This window comes from Perca fluviatilis, chromosome 14 (genome assembly GCF_010015445.1).
Source record: "Perca fluviatilis chromosome 14, GENO_Pfluv_1.0, whole genome shotgun sequence".
Taxonomy (NCBI): Eukaryota; Metazoa; Chordata; class Actinopteri; order Perciformes; family Percidae; genus Perca; species Perca fluviatilis.
The window spans coordinates 18242094-18257939 of record NC_053125.1 but is presented as its reverse complement, the minus strand read 5'-3'; the positions used below and the strand labels follow the sequence as shown (position 1 = coordinate 18257939).

The 15846-nt window shown below is 38.8% G+C and overlaps 1 protein-coding gene and 1 long non-coding RNA gene across 2 annotated transcripts; one reads left to right on the top strand and one right to left on the bottom strand.

Annotated features, from left to right (window-relative positions):
* The first annotated feature begins 7882 nt into the window (after positions 1-7882).
* LOC120573605 lies at positions 7883-9497 on the top strand. Its single transcript, XR_005641738.1, has 3 exons — positions 7883-7957; positions 8910-8975; positions 9389-9497. It is a non-coding gene; the product is annotated as an uncharacterized LOC120573605 (long non-coding RNA).
* A 1843-nt stretch (positions 9498-11340) lies between these two features.
* Positions 11341-15371, bottom strand: cideb (cell death inducing DFFA like effector b). The gene is made up of 5 exons (XM_039823427.1): positions 15245-15371; positions 14738-14852; positions 13108-13266; positions 12718-12908; positions 11341-12218 (listed from the first exon to the last, which is right to left on the bottom strand). Exons 1-5 carry the CDS (start codon positions 15274-15276, stop codon positions 12077-12079), a joined length of 639 nt encoding a protein of 212 aa, XP_039679361.1. The 5' UTR covers positions 15277-15371; the 3' UTR covers positions 11341-12076.
* Positions 15372-15846: the final 475 nt, after the last annotated feature.

Below are 15846 nucleotides of genomic sequence, written 5' to 3'. Positions count from 1 at the left end.
AAGTCTGACCATCCACCTCTGAAAGTTAGGAGGTGACTGGGCACTACGAATTAGAAGCATAGCAGAGCATTGCTCCAGCCAATTACTGTAGAAAATCTTCCTTTTGTCTTTGGACAGTGACATGCCAGAGCCCAAAGTCTGTGGGTCAAAGACCAGGTCTGAACTTGTAGCATTGAGCTCCTGGTGGTTCTCTGGGTCAACCAGAGTCAACAGCGATCCCCAGAAGTGGCCTGCTTGCTTTACCATTTTTTCACCATTCTGTCTGATCTCCTGAACCAGTTTGTCCCGATCGCTGCCAGGCTCCAACCCTTTTCTCAGATCCACAGCCTTGGCCTTCTCCACATCCTGATGCACCTGAGAATACATCTGCAGGAATCTGAAGGTGTCCTTCTCCTTCTGTGCTGCTTGCATGCTGCTGTTGCTGGTTTTGATAGACACCATGCGGGCAGCGACTGAACTCTGGACACTGGTCAGGGCAATGTCACGCAGGTTAGTCACAGCCTCAATGAGACGCACACTGGAGCGACCCAGCTTCTCTCTTTCACTCTTCTCCCACTTTTCCAGACTCCCATTCTCATCATCAGTTTTCCCTAGTAAGGCCTGCTGCTCAGTGTTGAGTTTCTCCATGAGCTCTTTGTGGGCTGTGGAGAAGGTCTTCATATTGTGTATGCGGTGCTGGTCTTCAATGGCGCAGGAAACACACACACAGGTCATGTCATCCAAGCAGAAGTACTCGAGGAGTTTGCCATGTTGGGGGCATTTAGTGGTCCCACATAGGGCCATAGGCTCAGTCAGAGGATGAGTCTGTAGTAACACAGGAGTGGTCAGGTGGGCCTGGAGGTGCTGGACGCACATGGAGATCTCACATTTCATGCAGGTCTTCCGTGCTGGTTTCCTGTCCTCCTCTGCACACATCTCGCAGAAAATAACTTGGAGGTCCTTTTGTAGATTGTCAGACATGTTTTCAGAAGCAAGAAGTCAAAAACAGGAAGTCCTGATTCGATTTGAATTTAATATTTTAATCCTTAGGATATCCTTCTTGTTGCTCTTTGGTTGACTGTGTTTTTTGGCAGAGTAGTAGTTCACCCGTTTCTGGTTGCTCAGTTTCTGTTCTGATCCGCTCTGTCACACCAGCACTGGACAAAAGTTTCGATTTCTGCAAAACCAAACATTCAGGGTGTGGAGTGAGTCAGACAGATGGCTGCAGCCGCGTCTCCAACGGTACATTCAGAGGGTCAAAAATACGAAATCGAGAATTATTTTCTAGATGCAGTCACGGTTAAGTTAGTGAGCATGTTGCAACGTTAGCCATACAGAGCCGGCAGATTTGTGGATGTTATTGTTGTATCCATATTTGATGAGACCTGCGACGACTTACCTTTTCTTTTTATTCGCCTAATGCTTTATTTGCAAATTCATAACAGTACAAAAAAAGGTCAAGCATAACGAGGTGAAAAACATATAGCTCAACAATGAAGCCACCCACATGTAATAGGTCTACTAAAAATAAATAATACAATATGAAAGTTATAGATATGAAATTTGGCAAGAAGAAAATTTGATTTATAATAAAATATTGGTTAATATTGGCTTCTGAGAACAGAAAAACGAAGTAGGCTATAGGCTATTTTTAGAGGTGAAGGGACCGTTTAAAACTGCATCAACGTTTAGCGTTGACATTTGTTTAAGCAACATGAGAGGGTTTAATTTCGAGGTCCGTAAGCATCACTGAAGTGTACCCTCCAATATTGCGATTATACAACAACGTTTTACAACAACGGTTACCAATAAAATAAAAGTGATAATCAAACTGTATATTGTGTAGCAATTCGCTCTTAAAATAAAAAAACCGACAGGATTTCTTGTCCCTCCCGCATTAAACACAAACCTGCTTTGCTAGCTGAATCGTGTTGTAACTAAGACATAGCTGCTGAAAAAATAATTGTATTCATTAGCATGATTGCCGTACTGTTTAGTTCAAAAACATAACACCAGACGCGAGCTTTTATTTTGAAAAGTAGACCAAGAGGGAGGCCAATGATGTATTACAGTTTTTTTCGATTGCTAAACGACAGTGGGCACAACTGGAGTCACATGTGCAAAACTCTAACCACAGTCTGCACAGCAGCAGTTCATGTGGACCAAACTCTTGTTCGTTTTTCATTGCTTGAACACAGTTTTCAAAACTCTACACACTTATCCCATGACTTTAACCACAACGTGCACAACACTGTAGATTTACAGCACTTTGTTCAAATGCTAACACACTGCTGTCAAAACTGTTAACCACACATTCAAAACAGAATAGATTTCAGTCTGGTGCCTATCAAACACTGCTGATTGCAATTTTAGCTGAAAGCCTAAGCAAGTGTCTTATTTTAGAGTAGTTAGTGAACATATATTGTATTTATACAGAGAAATCTCAGAAAGCTTTTTTTGTAATACAAACACCAAATAAGAATGAAACAATTATACACTGTACTGTTTGAGAGAAACAGGTAAAAGAGCAAAGATACCAACATGTCCAGGTAAGATGTCTGAGGTTATATACACAGTTATAAAAAAAAGTGAAAAACACTATATCTTTACAACAGTAAAACTGCGTTCTTACTGTTTTTCAGAAAGTAATGGAGGTGAAAGCAATAGAAACACCACATTCATTAGTATTTAGAGATGATGAAGACATCCAATGTGATGAAGAAAACTTGCCACATGATGCTGGAGAGAGGCAGGATTAGTCACACTATTCTTTGGTACTGTTACGTATGTACCTTTAGTTTTTTTTCCCCAGTAATTCCATAAATTACTAGAGACAAAATACTTTATTGAAGAAAACTGCTGATTTTCATTCCTTCTTCTTTACCTTATGTAAAAATTGGTATGCTATACAATCTATATTTTTTCCTTAAATAAACTATTGAGTAGTGTCAAGTCACTCAAATTGTTCAAACTGTAAAGATGAAAAAGTTTGTAATTTCTGTATTGGTGTTTGACACTAGTGTTTTTACCCTCAGTGTGTTCTGAGTGACAGTGTGTGTTATCTCAGTGAGGCTTGTGCATAGTGTTTGGCTGCACTGAGCCTGTTTTGAGACGTGTGTTAAGAGTTGTGTTGCTTTGAATGAGTTTTGCAGCTGATGTGAACTGTTTAGATCAGGTGACTGTTGGTAGTGCAGACTGTAGTTTGAGTATTGCACATGTGACTCCAGTTGTGCCCGCTGTCGTTTAGCAATCGGAAAAAACTGTAAGAGATAAGATGGGAGGCTCCAGGCCGTAGCCATACACTCTTGGATTTGGCTGCAGCCTTTCTGTTAGGCTTGGTTAGGGTATATAAGTTTCATGTCACACGTGTTAGAATTACATATTATATGCAATTATATTATTATAATACATGTTATAATTATTACTGAGATTTTGTTAGCACTACAGTATATTACTTTTACTGCAGCTTAGCACTAATCACTGACATTTATATCAACCAAATGAAACAAAGAAAAAATACAATTCTGGTAGTGATAGGTAGGCATTGAAATGAATGTGATTAACAATGTGTAACCGGAAATGTGGTGATGTGGGCTATAGACAACAAGGCTGTAATGTGCAGGGCACCAATTACTTCTCCACAAGAACAGGTGGCCTGAGAGGACTTCTGGTAAATGTACCCTCCATAATTGTATACATCACAGGTCTCAATGTAAACCTTTCCACATGAGCATTTCAATTGCTTTTGGCATTGTTGTTAAAGGGGTGATAGAATGATTAAATAGGGTATTTCACACTGTTCCTTATGGTCTCCTAATGGGGTATGTAACATTAGTTGGGCTGAAAATGGCCTGGTTGATATTTTATTGGCCCTTATGCATCCCTGTGTTTTGGCCCTATTTGTAACAAGAGCTTTTCTTCCAAATATGGTATGGTCATGAATATTTAGATGAGCTGCGTGCTGATTGGTTGAGCCTTATCCCCGTACACACACGTAGAGACGCGCGCTGATTGGTTGAGCGAATCACCATACACACGCATTAGAGACTCGTGCTGATTGGTTGAGCAAATCCTCAATACACACACATTAGACAGAATCTCATATTCCAGACACTGCAATGTTTCCTTACCAAATTCACTTCTGAGACTTTTTTATGCGAGAAATCAACTATATAAAGCTCAAATATGGGCCGTTTTACGAAAATGGATGGCTAATTGCAAATTTGGTAAAACTGTGTGTCGGAGTTCAGCTGCCTATGTTGCTGCCTCGCCGCCCGGCCTGCCTTCCTCCACAGACCCCGGCCTGCTGTGAGCTCGATTGAGCTGCTGCAGCCCACAGCACCTCATACCCGCGCAAAGTCACCGTTTGGGCTAATTGACAACTACCAAACGCCGCTGCCCTGACAGAGCTCCAGGGCCTGCATCTCCTCTCTTCCTGCTAGCTAAATGGCCCGTGTGTGAGAACGCGGTCAGCGAGCTTGTTACACCAGCAATCTCTTACCACATGTTACACACATGTCACGCCACTTAGCTATACAACATATAACTATATGTTTTATAAAGCTAACAACGGTGTCCGATTTCAAGTTAATGAATATTTCTGAAGTTTAGGTGTTTCGTTAGCTGCGACTGTCCCTTCAATCCTATGTGTACAGATTGCGGCTAGTTAGCTTCACTTTTGGTCGTAATTCGATTATATTACAGTTTGAATTTCGTCACGCCACATATACAACATCTAACTAAATGTTTTATTAAGCTAACAACGGTGTCTGATTTCAAGTTAATGAATATTTGTGAATTCCAGAGGAATTCTAAGAGGAGGCTAGCTAGCTCTCATTGATAGAGCTACATCCAGCCGCAGGCTCTATCAATAAGACTCATGGACAAGCGGCGTTTATTTCCCCAATCGTTTGTTTAAATAACTCAACACATTATAATTACACACATTAAAAGAGTAACTGGAACCTGTGGTAAGATAATGCTGGTGTAACAAGCTCGCTGACCGCGCTTTCACTCACATACACCGGGCATTTAGCTAGCTAGCAGGAAGAGGGGAGTTGCAGGCCCTGGAGCTCTGTCAGAGCAGCGGCGTTTCGTAGTTCATTAGCCCAAAACGGTGACTTTGTGCGGGTATGAAGTGCCGTGGGCTGCCAGTCGTGCCGGAGCTCAATCGAGCTCACAGCAGGCCGGGGTCTGTGAAGGAAGGCAGGCCAGGCGGCGAGGCAGCAACACAGGCAGCACCAGCCTCTGAAGTCCAACACACAGTCGGACAAAATTTGCAATTAGACATCAATTTTCGTAAAACGGCCCATATTTGACCTCTACATAGTTGAGTTCTCGCATAAAAAAGTCTCAGAAGTGAATTTAATGGTAAAATAGCAGATGAACAATGTATACATTTTCTGAGATCTGCACGACCTAGATTCAGAAGACTACCTGATCTCAGGTCAGTTGTGTAGCCTATGTAAATGTTGGGGCGTGACCGTTCTCTTAATACACCCATGGCTGTGACAAAGGTTCCGGATTTTGAGATGCTTACTTAAGCAACCAGCTTTGTTGAGATTCGCCCATTTTCAGTGGCAGTTTCAAAATATGATATTTTCATAGTAAAGAGGTGTCAATGGGATTTTGAGCTTCTATGTATGTCCTATTTACCCACCGAACTGTCGTTATTCAACTATGACAGGGTAAAATCGGTTTTGCATTCTATCACCCCTTTAATGTGGAAATAAAGCTCCAGGTCTGACTGTGCTTGTACTTCCACTTCCAAGCGAACAAAAGGGGTTAGGTACTGGCTGATGGAGCTGATCGTTATTGTGACTATTTTTCTTTCTTTTTTTGGTGCGTGATGATAATGCTGAATAACAATAATGAGTTAGGAAATCTCTATACAACTTCCACTTTTTGCGGTCGCGCTATTTGTTTTGCCATATTTTCACCTGGAGGGTTGACTGCTTTAAGGGAAACCATTCGCCTTTTCTTCTTTAGGCTTCCCTTATAAAACTAAAGATTGACCCTCAGTTAAATATTATGAAATAGCTGTTTGCCTGTTGCAGGTCCCTCTGAGTCATGGTGTGAAAGCTTTACCTGTACTCTCCAGCAGTATCATTTCCTGGGAAAGAAACTGTCTACAGTCTACACTCTACTCTTTTATAGCAATATAGTAGTGTAATCTTTATTGAATGATAAGGTAAGACAAATGCCTTTCCTTGTCTTACCTTATCATTCAAGATTAATAATTTACAGGCAGGGACGTGCACAGACATTTTGGGTGGCCGGGGCTTAAGAAAAAAAAGGCCTAATAGTTAATAAATAATTATTTATTTGAAATTTAAAAAAAAAAACATTAAATATATTAACACAACTCTGACTACCTTACCAATGTATCTTATTTCCCTTATGCAATTGTTTAATATATTTAATAAATACTCAACAAAATAATCAGTTCACACAGATACTTTTTAGTATTCATCAGGTTGATCACAAACACCAAAGGAAACTCTGCTACAATGGGCATGTTTTCTATGCTACTAGTTTCAAGTATATATTTAGAGTAGGTGACTGCACCAAGGAGAGGGACATCGTTTTAAATTTTAATATAATCATTTTAAATAAATCATTTAAAATATTTTTGTGTTAGAATAAATAGAACTTCAAAAAATCTTTTTGATAAATCTCAACAAAAAGCTTCACACTAAACTGTAAAAGGCTTTTGCTGCAATTTTGTTAATTTTACAGGAAAAAACACTGCACCAATAATGAATAAACACTGTTATTTTTAGATGAGGAGCCTACGATCAAAATTCTGCTGAAAGCGGAACACTTTTTTCATGTTGTTGGCAATTTAGAGATTAGAGATAATCTATTTTAGAGATGTTAGTAAAACAGAAGTTAACTATATGTTTAGTCTTTCAGCTAATTAGCTGTAAACTCGAGGCACTGGCTGCTTAGTCTTTTGTTCATCCAGCTAAAACTAATGCTGGCAAATTACTTCTACCTTTATAAAAAGTTATGATGCTTGGCTTTTCCGGAAACCGTTTTAGATGGGTAAACTCATAGACAGTATATAGACTTCATTGTTATTATGCAGGTTAAGTTTGTGGAGCTGTTGAATTGTACACTCCATCCGTCCATTCAGAGGACTGGAGCTGCCAACTGTGATAGGAATTCTTGTTTAAATAAACACTTGCCTTTCTGTAGGTTTCCTCAATCTCTCTGCAGATGGACAAGCATGTGCATTGAATGAGTTGAGGATAACTGTGAGAGCCTGCTATGTATCCAACTTCAGGGACAAACATTATAATATCACAGAAACACCTTGTCCCTGAAGTCTAAATAGTACAGAGAACAGATTTGTAGCCTATTACACATATAGTCAACATCATGCGTGAGCCACTTTGAATCCAGGAGTTAGCTAGCTAGCTACATGAATAACGTTAATAAGAAATGGTTAATACATCAATGTGTCCTGGACTGCTATAACAGTTGGATCAACTTTTCTTTCTTTTTTCTATAAACATTTTCAACAAAAAATGAACATAACCTTGATGAAGGTGGGATTTGCAGGGCATGGTATACGCTCCGCTCACTTTTTAAACAGCTCCGGTTCTGTATGTCCCCATTCAATTGCTCTATTGATGTTTCAGAAAATGCTTATATAAAGGGCTATAAACCCTGAAACCAAGCCTACCAAATACGAGATGGATCGTGACCATAAACCATTTGATTCGGCACAAAAAACATTTTGAAAAACGAAAAAAGGCAAAGAGACAAGATCAACTTCAGTGGTAGCAGCATGGCAAAGAATTAGCAGCTAGCCTTTCGCGGTGCGGTAAACATTGCCATGGTAACGGTTCTAAACCGTCCGCTCCACCAATCACAGATGTCGCTGTTAACGTTATAAACGGACTGAACTCTGAACCCAGATCAGGAGAAAAATATCCCGTCATACTTACAAGACATTTCTGTGTACTTGAAGGTAGGAACTCCAAACCATTCATTAATTGAAGTTAGTAATAATGTCGGTGTCTTCTTGATACTATCTGCTACATTAAAGATAAACAATTGTTGGTAAAGAAAACTTCGCTAAGTTTACTGTATCATAATCACAACAGTACTGTTAAGCTTACATAGCAAGCCAATGCTAGCTAACGATCTTACATTAACGTGCTAACCATAGACATAGCTAGAACTCTTGTTTTATATCTATGGTGCTAAACGTTAATTCAACGCGAGTGTTGATGTTCTTTCGTTGGTGTTATGGTTAGCTAGCTAGCTAATGATTTCGTTGAAACATGACATTAACACGGGGCACTTGATATTTCGATTGGTTAACCATCATGCTAACAGTTAAGTTAAACTAAGGTAACGTTATTGTACTTCACTTGGGTAACGTAATGATATTTCTATTATATCTAACGTTAACTTTATTCCACTGCATTTCAGAGGGAAATGTAATTTTTATTTCTTCACCAATTTTATATCTTTCTGGGTTTTAGTTCCTAAACTGACTAATCACTGGTAACTTTGCTAAAGATGAAACAAAAAATCAGCAATGTTGTATAAAAATTCGCTCTATCTACTTACTACATTTAAATGCTGCAAACACATTAATCAGTAATAAAAGTAAAATATATGTACAATTTGACACTTTGAAATAAGTCATTTACCCAATAAAAAATGAAATTATTACGTGGCTGGTTAGCTCAGTTGGTAGAGTGGGCACAGAGGTTTATTCCTCGATGTGGAAGGTCTAGGGTTCAAGTCCAACCTATGACGGTTTTCCTGCATGTCTTCTCCTCTTTCATATCTCAGCTTTCCTATCGAATAAAGGCAGAAATGCCCGCCCCTCCCCCCCAAAAGAATGAAATTATATTTTGTACATGATATGTAATATTTTAATTTTGAATGCATGCTTCTTTTACTTACAGTAAATGAAGGTACTGCTGCATGGACATGGCTGTCAGCTAACAACAGATAACACTGCTATTAAAAAGGTATTTATTTTACATCCTGTTAAGGTAAAGTAGAGGTGGGTAATATGGATCCTTCATCACAATATATGTTATTTTATATCATATGTATCATACACTTTCCTAAAAGTTCAGTTTAGTCAGTTTATAAATAAAAAAACTAGATAGATCTGTCTATTTATGTCTTAAATTGACACCTGGCAAATCAAGTTTTCATCAGATTAAGGACTAAGCCTTGATACATGGTGTGCGGTCCTGCAGGTGAGCTAGCGGGTGCCCCATAACCAGAAATATTAAAGTAAAAGGATATCTACCACTATATAAATGGTAAATAAAAAATCTGACAGGTGACAAATTTATATCTTCTCACAGTATCTGTTTTTTTTAATTTAATTTTATTAATGAATACATATTTACCCTTTCTGTTTGTCTGTTAGTTGCAGGAGTTAATGCCACAGAGGAAAAAGATGAGGCAAAAAGCTGATGGAGGACTCCCCAGGCTTGTACAAGAAACACCCAATGCTCCTGGAGAATCTTCATCAGAACTGAACATTGCGCCAATGGCTTTCAATCTGAACCAGAGCAGTGCAGTGTGTCTCCCCCTGGTCTCTGACAGTCAGAGGCTCATATGGGTGCACTCAAGCGAGATCAACCTACAGCTGGATGGTGCAGCAGAGCTAAACAAGGCCTTTGACCGCTTTCCATACCTGACAGAGAAAAAGACAGCTGCACTGGCGCAGCGCTGCTCCCTGCACCCAGACCAGGTGAAGGTTTGGTTCATGGTACAGAGGCTCCATTATGGCATCAGCTGGGACTATAAAGACATACGCAAGGTTCAGAGGAAGATCCTGTCAAGTGGGGGAAAGGAAAAGATGCAAAACAGCATGGGGAAGGACGTAAAAGAGGATAAAGGAGAGAATAAGAAATGCACAAGAGAGGTAAAAGAGCCTGGTGGGAAGAAGGCAGGAGAGGTTAGGGAGGAACAGAGTGCAAGTGAGGGAAGGATGATGGGAGAAAATGTGAGGGATAATGAGCGATTGGAGAGAAAAATTAAGCAGGTGCAACCAATGAAGCAAGAGAAGGACAGAAAAGTAGAAGAAGACATGGGGAATACCCAGAAGAAAAGGAAAAGGAGGACAGTGACGGACAAGATGGGAATGAAGAGAATGAAGCAACGGGAAGAGGGTGTTGTGGAGAGAGCAGAGGAAGAAGAAATAAGAAGTGATGAAGATGAGAGGGAGTGGCAAATATTCACTCAGTCGGAGACAACACTTTTCACCAGGAAGAAAAAGAAGTCAAAAGCAAAGAATAGATTACTGTCGGTCCAAGAGCGGCCTGCCATAAAGAGCGTTGTTGTGCCAGATGAGTCGCTGGATGCAAGTCCTCTGCTCATTCCTCCTTCTCAAACTCAGGCCTTTGACATGCCCCCTCTCACTGATAACCAGACAGAACTGCTGGAAAGAGGTGACGCTGTTCCCCCGTCCACCTCAAATATTCATTTGATCCCTGTGAAAAGCGACGTTGAGGTGGAAACAGAAATGCAGACAAATGCAGCAGAGACAACAAAGCCCAATGGTGCCGGCCCTGATGTTGGCAAACTGAAGGAGTTCATGGAAATACTCAACGATCTTGTCGTTGCAGATGGTTCACCCAACATCGGCCAACAGCTGGATCGTCATGAGGTAGACCCATGCACACTTTCCACCCGGCTCCGCTGCCATAAAAAGACGCAAACCCAGATGGCGATGATGAAGGTGGCTTTCTTGCACTGCCAGTATCCAGATAAGGATGACTACAGCCGACTGGCAAACGCGATTGACATCCCCCGCTACTTGTTGATTCAGTGGTTCGGTGACATGCGCTATTACATCAAGAAAGGAAGACCACGCTGGATGAATCAGGAGCAGCACAGCCAGGCGCTAGACAACATCTGGTACCGGCAGTGCCTGAATGCACTGTTAAAGACACAGTCACAAATGGCAGGCAGTGAGTGCGGCAATAAAGCAACCTGTGAGATGAAGCTTGACACGAGTGAAAGCTGTGGCAAGGAGGAAAGTGTGCCGGTGCCCCCAGAGTAGAAATTATGACCCAGCCTCTGTACATATTATCCCTCTGGGGACAATGAAGATGAATCATCTCTTCACATTTGGAAATATGCATCAGAATCAGTTTAGTGACTTGTAATTTGTGTGTTTATGTTTTGAACTTTCAGACAGATGTTTGCTAAAAGGTTGACAAGTTAAGACACATTCCTATAAATTTGCCTCCTCTTACATATTGTTGTTTTACCATTTTTGTGATTACGTGTCGTTAACGTGTATCTTTATCTGTAGTCGTTTCAAAAGATATTCACTTGCAATATAGATGCAATTTTACTTTGATGAGTCACTTTGTGATGTGAAAGTTTTTATTGTCATTCAAATAAAACACCTTCATGGTTCGAACATGACTCATCTTGTGATTGGTTACCTCTAAACATTCATAAACTATAAAATGAATGAAAACTTTTTTCTCAGTAGTGTAATGTTTTTTTTTAAAAGTCAGTGGCATTTCAGATCAAAATAACAGCCACAGTGGCTGTAATCTCAGAGCAGATTGAAACAAGTTCACCTGCCAACACGTTATCCACACCAAATTAACAAAAATAAAATACAATTCTAGGATATTATGTAAAATATATTGCACAAATAAAATAGAAAAACTACATGAATAGTTATGACTCTTATTTTATCCAGCTAGATCACTAAGCTTCCTCTTTTGTTACTAAAAACAGTTTGTGACACTTAAGTCATTAAAGATTTTCTTTTTTGTCTGTTACAATTTGTTTATAACCTGAAGTATAGTCAAAATATTGAAGGATGAAGAAGAAAATGGTCATACAATCATTCATAAGACTTATTGGGTTTGCTTAATATTACCTTAACAGATGGTCATGTGTAAAAAAAGTGGTTTATTTCCCCCATCTGAAGGAGGTAAACAGCAGAACAATTAAACAATATAATAACTACCCAATAGGGTGCTCAGTTATGGGAATAGAGTCAAAAGATCTCAGACTGGCCTACCAATCCCTATTAAGTCAACAATGATATCAGATGTTACCACTAAATAGGTCTCTCTTGGCTCCATCAGTTCCAGCTGGCTGTGTACTCTGTCCTCTGTGGCTGCCAAAGCTCAGCACCTTCGATAATGCGGCGGATCATGGAGGCAGAAGTGATAAGTAGGTGTCCAGCGGCGTAAAGGAGGGTGGAGGCTACACGCAGGGCTTCTCTAAAAAAAAATAAGAGAGATAAAGTGGTATAAGTATGATTTTGTACTGATTGGGGTGGGGTTTTTTAAATGGGTTTTTTGTGTAAAATTTTTTTTTTTTATTTTTTTTTTTTTTTTTTTTATACAAAAAAAAAATTTTTTTTTTTTTTTTTTTTTTTTTAAAAAATTTTTTTTTTTTTAAAATAAATAAAAAATAAGACACAGATGGCAAGTAGGCCTACATTTACTCAAGTACAATTTTTAAGTACTTCACAGTGAACTACTGCTATTTATTCCACTACATTTATTTGTATTTTATAATATTTTGGCTTGTGACCAAAATGAGTTTCTATTAATGCAGTAGGCTATTTTTACAGTGTTGTGTTGGCACTTTTACTTCTACCCCTGAAAGGATGTAGTAAACAATCTACAACAGCAGTACATGTCTGAAAGAAGCAGATGTTATTTTTTAAGTAGTGTCTTTATTTACTTTTTTGTAACCCCCTTCCCCTGAGCTTACCTGAGGACTTTCTTGGGCCCCAGACACTGAAAGTTAGCGCTCACAGAGTACAGGCCTTGAAACGTGGCCTTCACACTCAGGGAGCCAAACACGTCCTTTGGGCTCATCCTGTAAAGGTCAAAGGTGACTCGAGCTATGTCTTGTCCGGTCCGAGGCTTGTTGTGGTCTTGAGATTTGTACACAACTGCACCCTGGGGGATCAGAGACAACAGTCACATACATGAATAAACATTAGTGATGCACAGAGTGTCATAATAGTGTATCATGTAAAGACAAAAAGCATGACCCAAACCGACAAGAGTGCTAAATCTGTTTTACGTAAATGCAGATGGGATGCATATTGTATATGCTATTTAATTAATAACTATTGGCTATTTTGGTCAAACAAACCGGTTGTGGTCTCCATGTCTGTCCAGGCTCCAGAGCCATGAGTTTGGTGTTGTCAGGCAGGGTCATGAGGAACTCGTCGGAGTCTACCTCTGTACCGTCCTCCTCACAAACCAGAGACAGAGACACTGCAGACAGGGACAGCAGCAAAGCCTGGCATACCTATACGGCACAGATTCAAATTGCTCTGGAATAATGTGCGCTTGAGAAAAAAAAAAGCTTTAATATTCTAAATAGTATACCTTCTTCTGTCTTGTAATACAAATGTACTGTATATGACAACAAATGAGCTGTAATCCAGTTACAACAGTGATACAGATTTCAGACACAAGCATTTGATCAGCCTTTAGTCAACCAGAACAGCGTATTCTCATAGAAATATGAGGCTGTTTATATCAATCTGGTAGTCAGATGAAAACACATTCATGTTACCAGTGGTGGAATGGTACTCAAGTACTGCACCTAAGTACAGATTTGAGGTACTTGTACTTTACTTGAGTCTTTTCTTTTCATGCCACTTTCTACTTCTACTCGGCTATATTTCAGAGAGAAATATTGTACTTTTTACTTCACTACATTAATCTGACAGCTTTAGTTACTAGTTACTTTACAAATTAAGATTTTTCAAAGAAAACACATAGTTTATAAAATACATTGTTAAATTAAACTAAATTAAACTAACCACACAATATATAGGCCTACAGCTGAAATGATTAGACCATTAAACACAGAACTGTTTGGATCGTTTCCACTTTCTAAAATGTGAAGATTTTTCTGTATTGAGTACTTTTACTTTTAATACTTTAAGTACATTTTCCTAATGCTCTCAGTACTTATTTCATCCATGAATTAGTAATTTGATCTGAAGTCCCGCCATGTTACCAGCGTTAAATATGAGGCACAGCGCTAAACTTCTGATTTCTTAACCCTTGTGTTGTCTATCTGTCGACCTGCAACGTTTAGTTTTTCTGTGTCAAAATTTAAAATAAAATAAAAAAATGTCAACGTTTAGGTTGACACTTTTTCCATACTTTTTACTTAAGTAACATTATCAATGCAGGACTTTAGCTTGTAACAGAGTATTTTTTACAGTGTGATAGTAGTACTTTTACTTAAGTAAAGGATCTGAACACTTCCTCCACCACTGCATGTTACTCTTTAATCCAACTGTAGCAACTTTAAATTGGCCAGCAGTTACACATAATTTATATTCAAACTTTATCCGAAAATTCAGTCTGGCCCATAGCTATATGGGCCAGACATCTTATCTTTATACCCCTGTGAGTGCAGCCTTGACCCATGATATGATCACATATCTGACATAGGATTTTAGACATTATATTGTTGAGATTTTTTAGTAAGTGATTATTTAAGTTGTATACTTAATTCTTAATAAACGGCTAATGTTTTCCTTTTATTTTATTTTTATACATTTATTATACTAAATTAATTCAAGAAAAACATGTAGGTACATCATTTTATAATGAATTTTTCTTTTACATTCCTTCTGATTTTTATTACATTATATAACAATATTAATCATATTACATATACTGCAAGCAGCATTACCCTGTTCAGAACCACTTGTGTTATTTCTTTCCATGCATTATGTATCTTTTACAGCCACTCTCACCCTCTCTCTCAGCTCCTCCAGGGTCCCGGCTGTGATGCCCTTCCTGGTCTCCCTGTTGTGACAACACACTCTGAAGGGACGCTGTGGTGGAGACCACACTCGCTTGGTCACAGATCTGAGGAAAGACCATATGTATTATTAATAACACTAACAATGATTCTGTTCTATTCAAGTGTCCCACTAAGCCATGACAGTGTGGCAGAGAGCCGGCTTGCACAATACCAGGAGCTTGAAACTGAAGCCACTAAATGGATCATTAATTGTATTTCCACATTGTTTTTCCCCTGTGACATGTCACACTGGCCAACACTTTAAAATGTCATAATATAACATAGCTCAAAATTACATTTGGTTCAAATTCATTGAGTTAATTATTTTTCTGTGTAGCTTATATTCAATTTGGGGGCTCCAACAGCCACACAATGTTGTTTGGATTGTTGATCAAGCGTAAGGATCAAAAGCAAATCAATACAATATCAACAGGCCAAAAGTAATTCTCACACTTACTTGATAAATGAAGATGTTGTATCCATGCTCATCAGTTTCTTGTCACCAACTTATTTTTTCGTATGGTGTTTTGGAATGGTGATAACATCAGTGCTGCTGGTGTTTGACCCAGCAGCTGGACTTTGCCCCAAACCTGGTGATAACTCAGATACAGAATAGCACAAGGCAAAGTTCATCTCGCCTGTGTGTGTATATGAAAGACATCCTTTAGTTATTATTACTTATGGCCTGACTGGATATTTGAGGTTGATAGCAATATTGATATTTGAGAAATAAAAAAATAACCAGATTAAAAAAATCTGGTTATGTTTCCAAATGAACATATAATATAAATTAACAGTTTTGGAGCCCTTATATTTGTTATTGTTTTATGTACTGCAATTTCTTGTTACTTATTGGCTGACATATACAACCCTCTATAGCTGTAATAAGCTATATGAGCTGACATATACATTGTCCCATGGAACTTATCTGACTCTAATACTTGTAAGGGATAGATAGATATTACAACAACCTTGATATCTTCCAATATTAAATCATGTTTAGGCAAATATATTCCCATTGCAGGGACATAAAACTTGGTGTTCTTGTTTTTAGCCTTT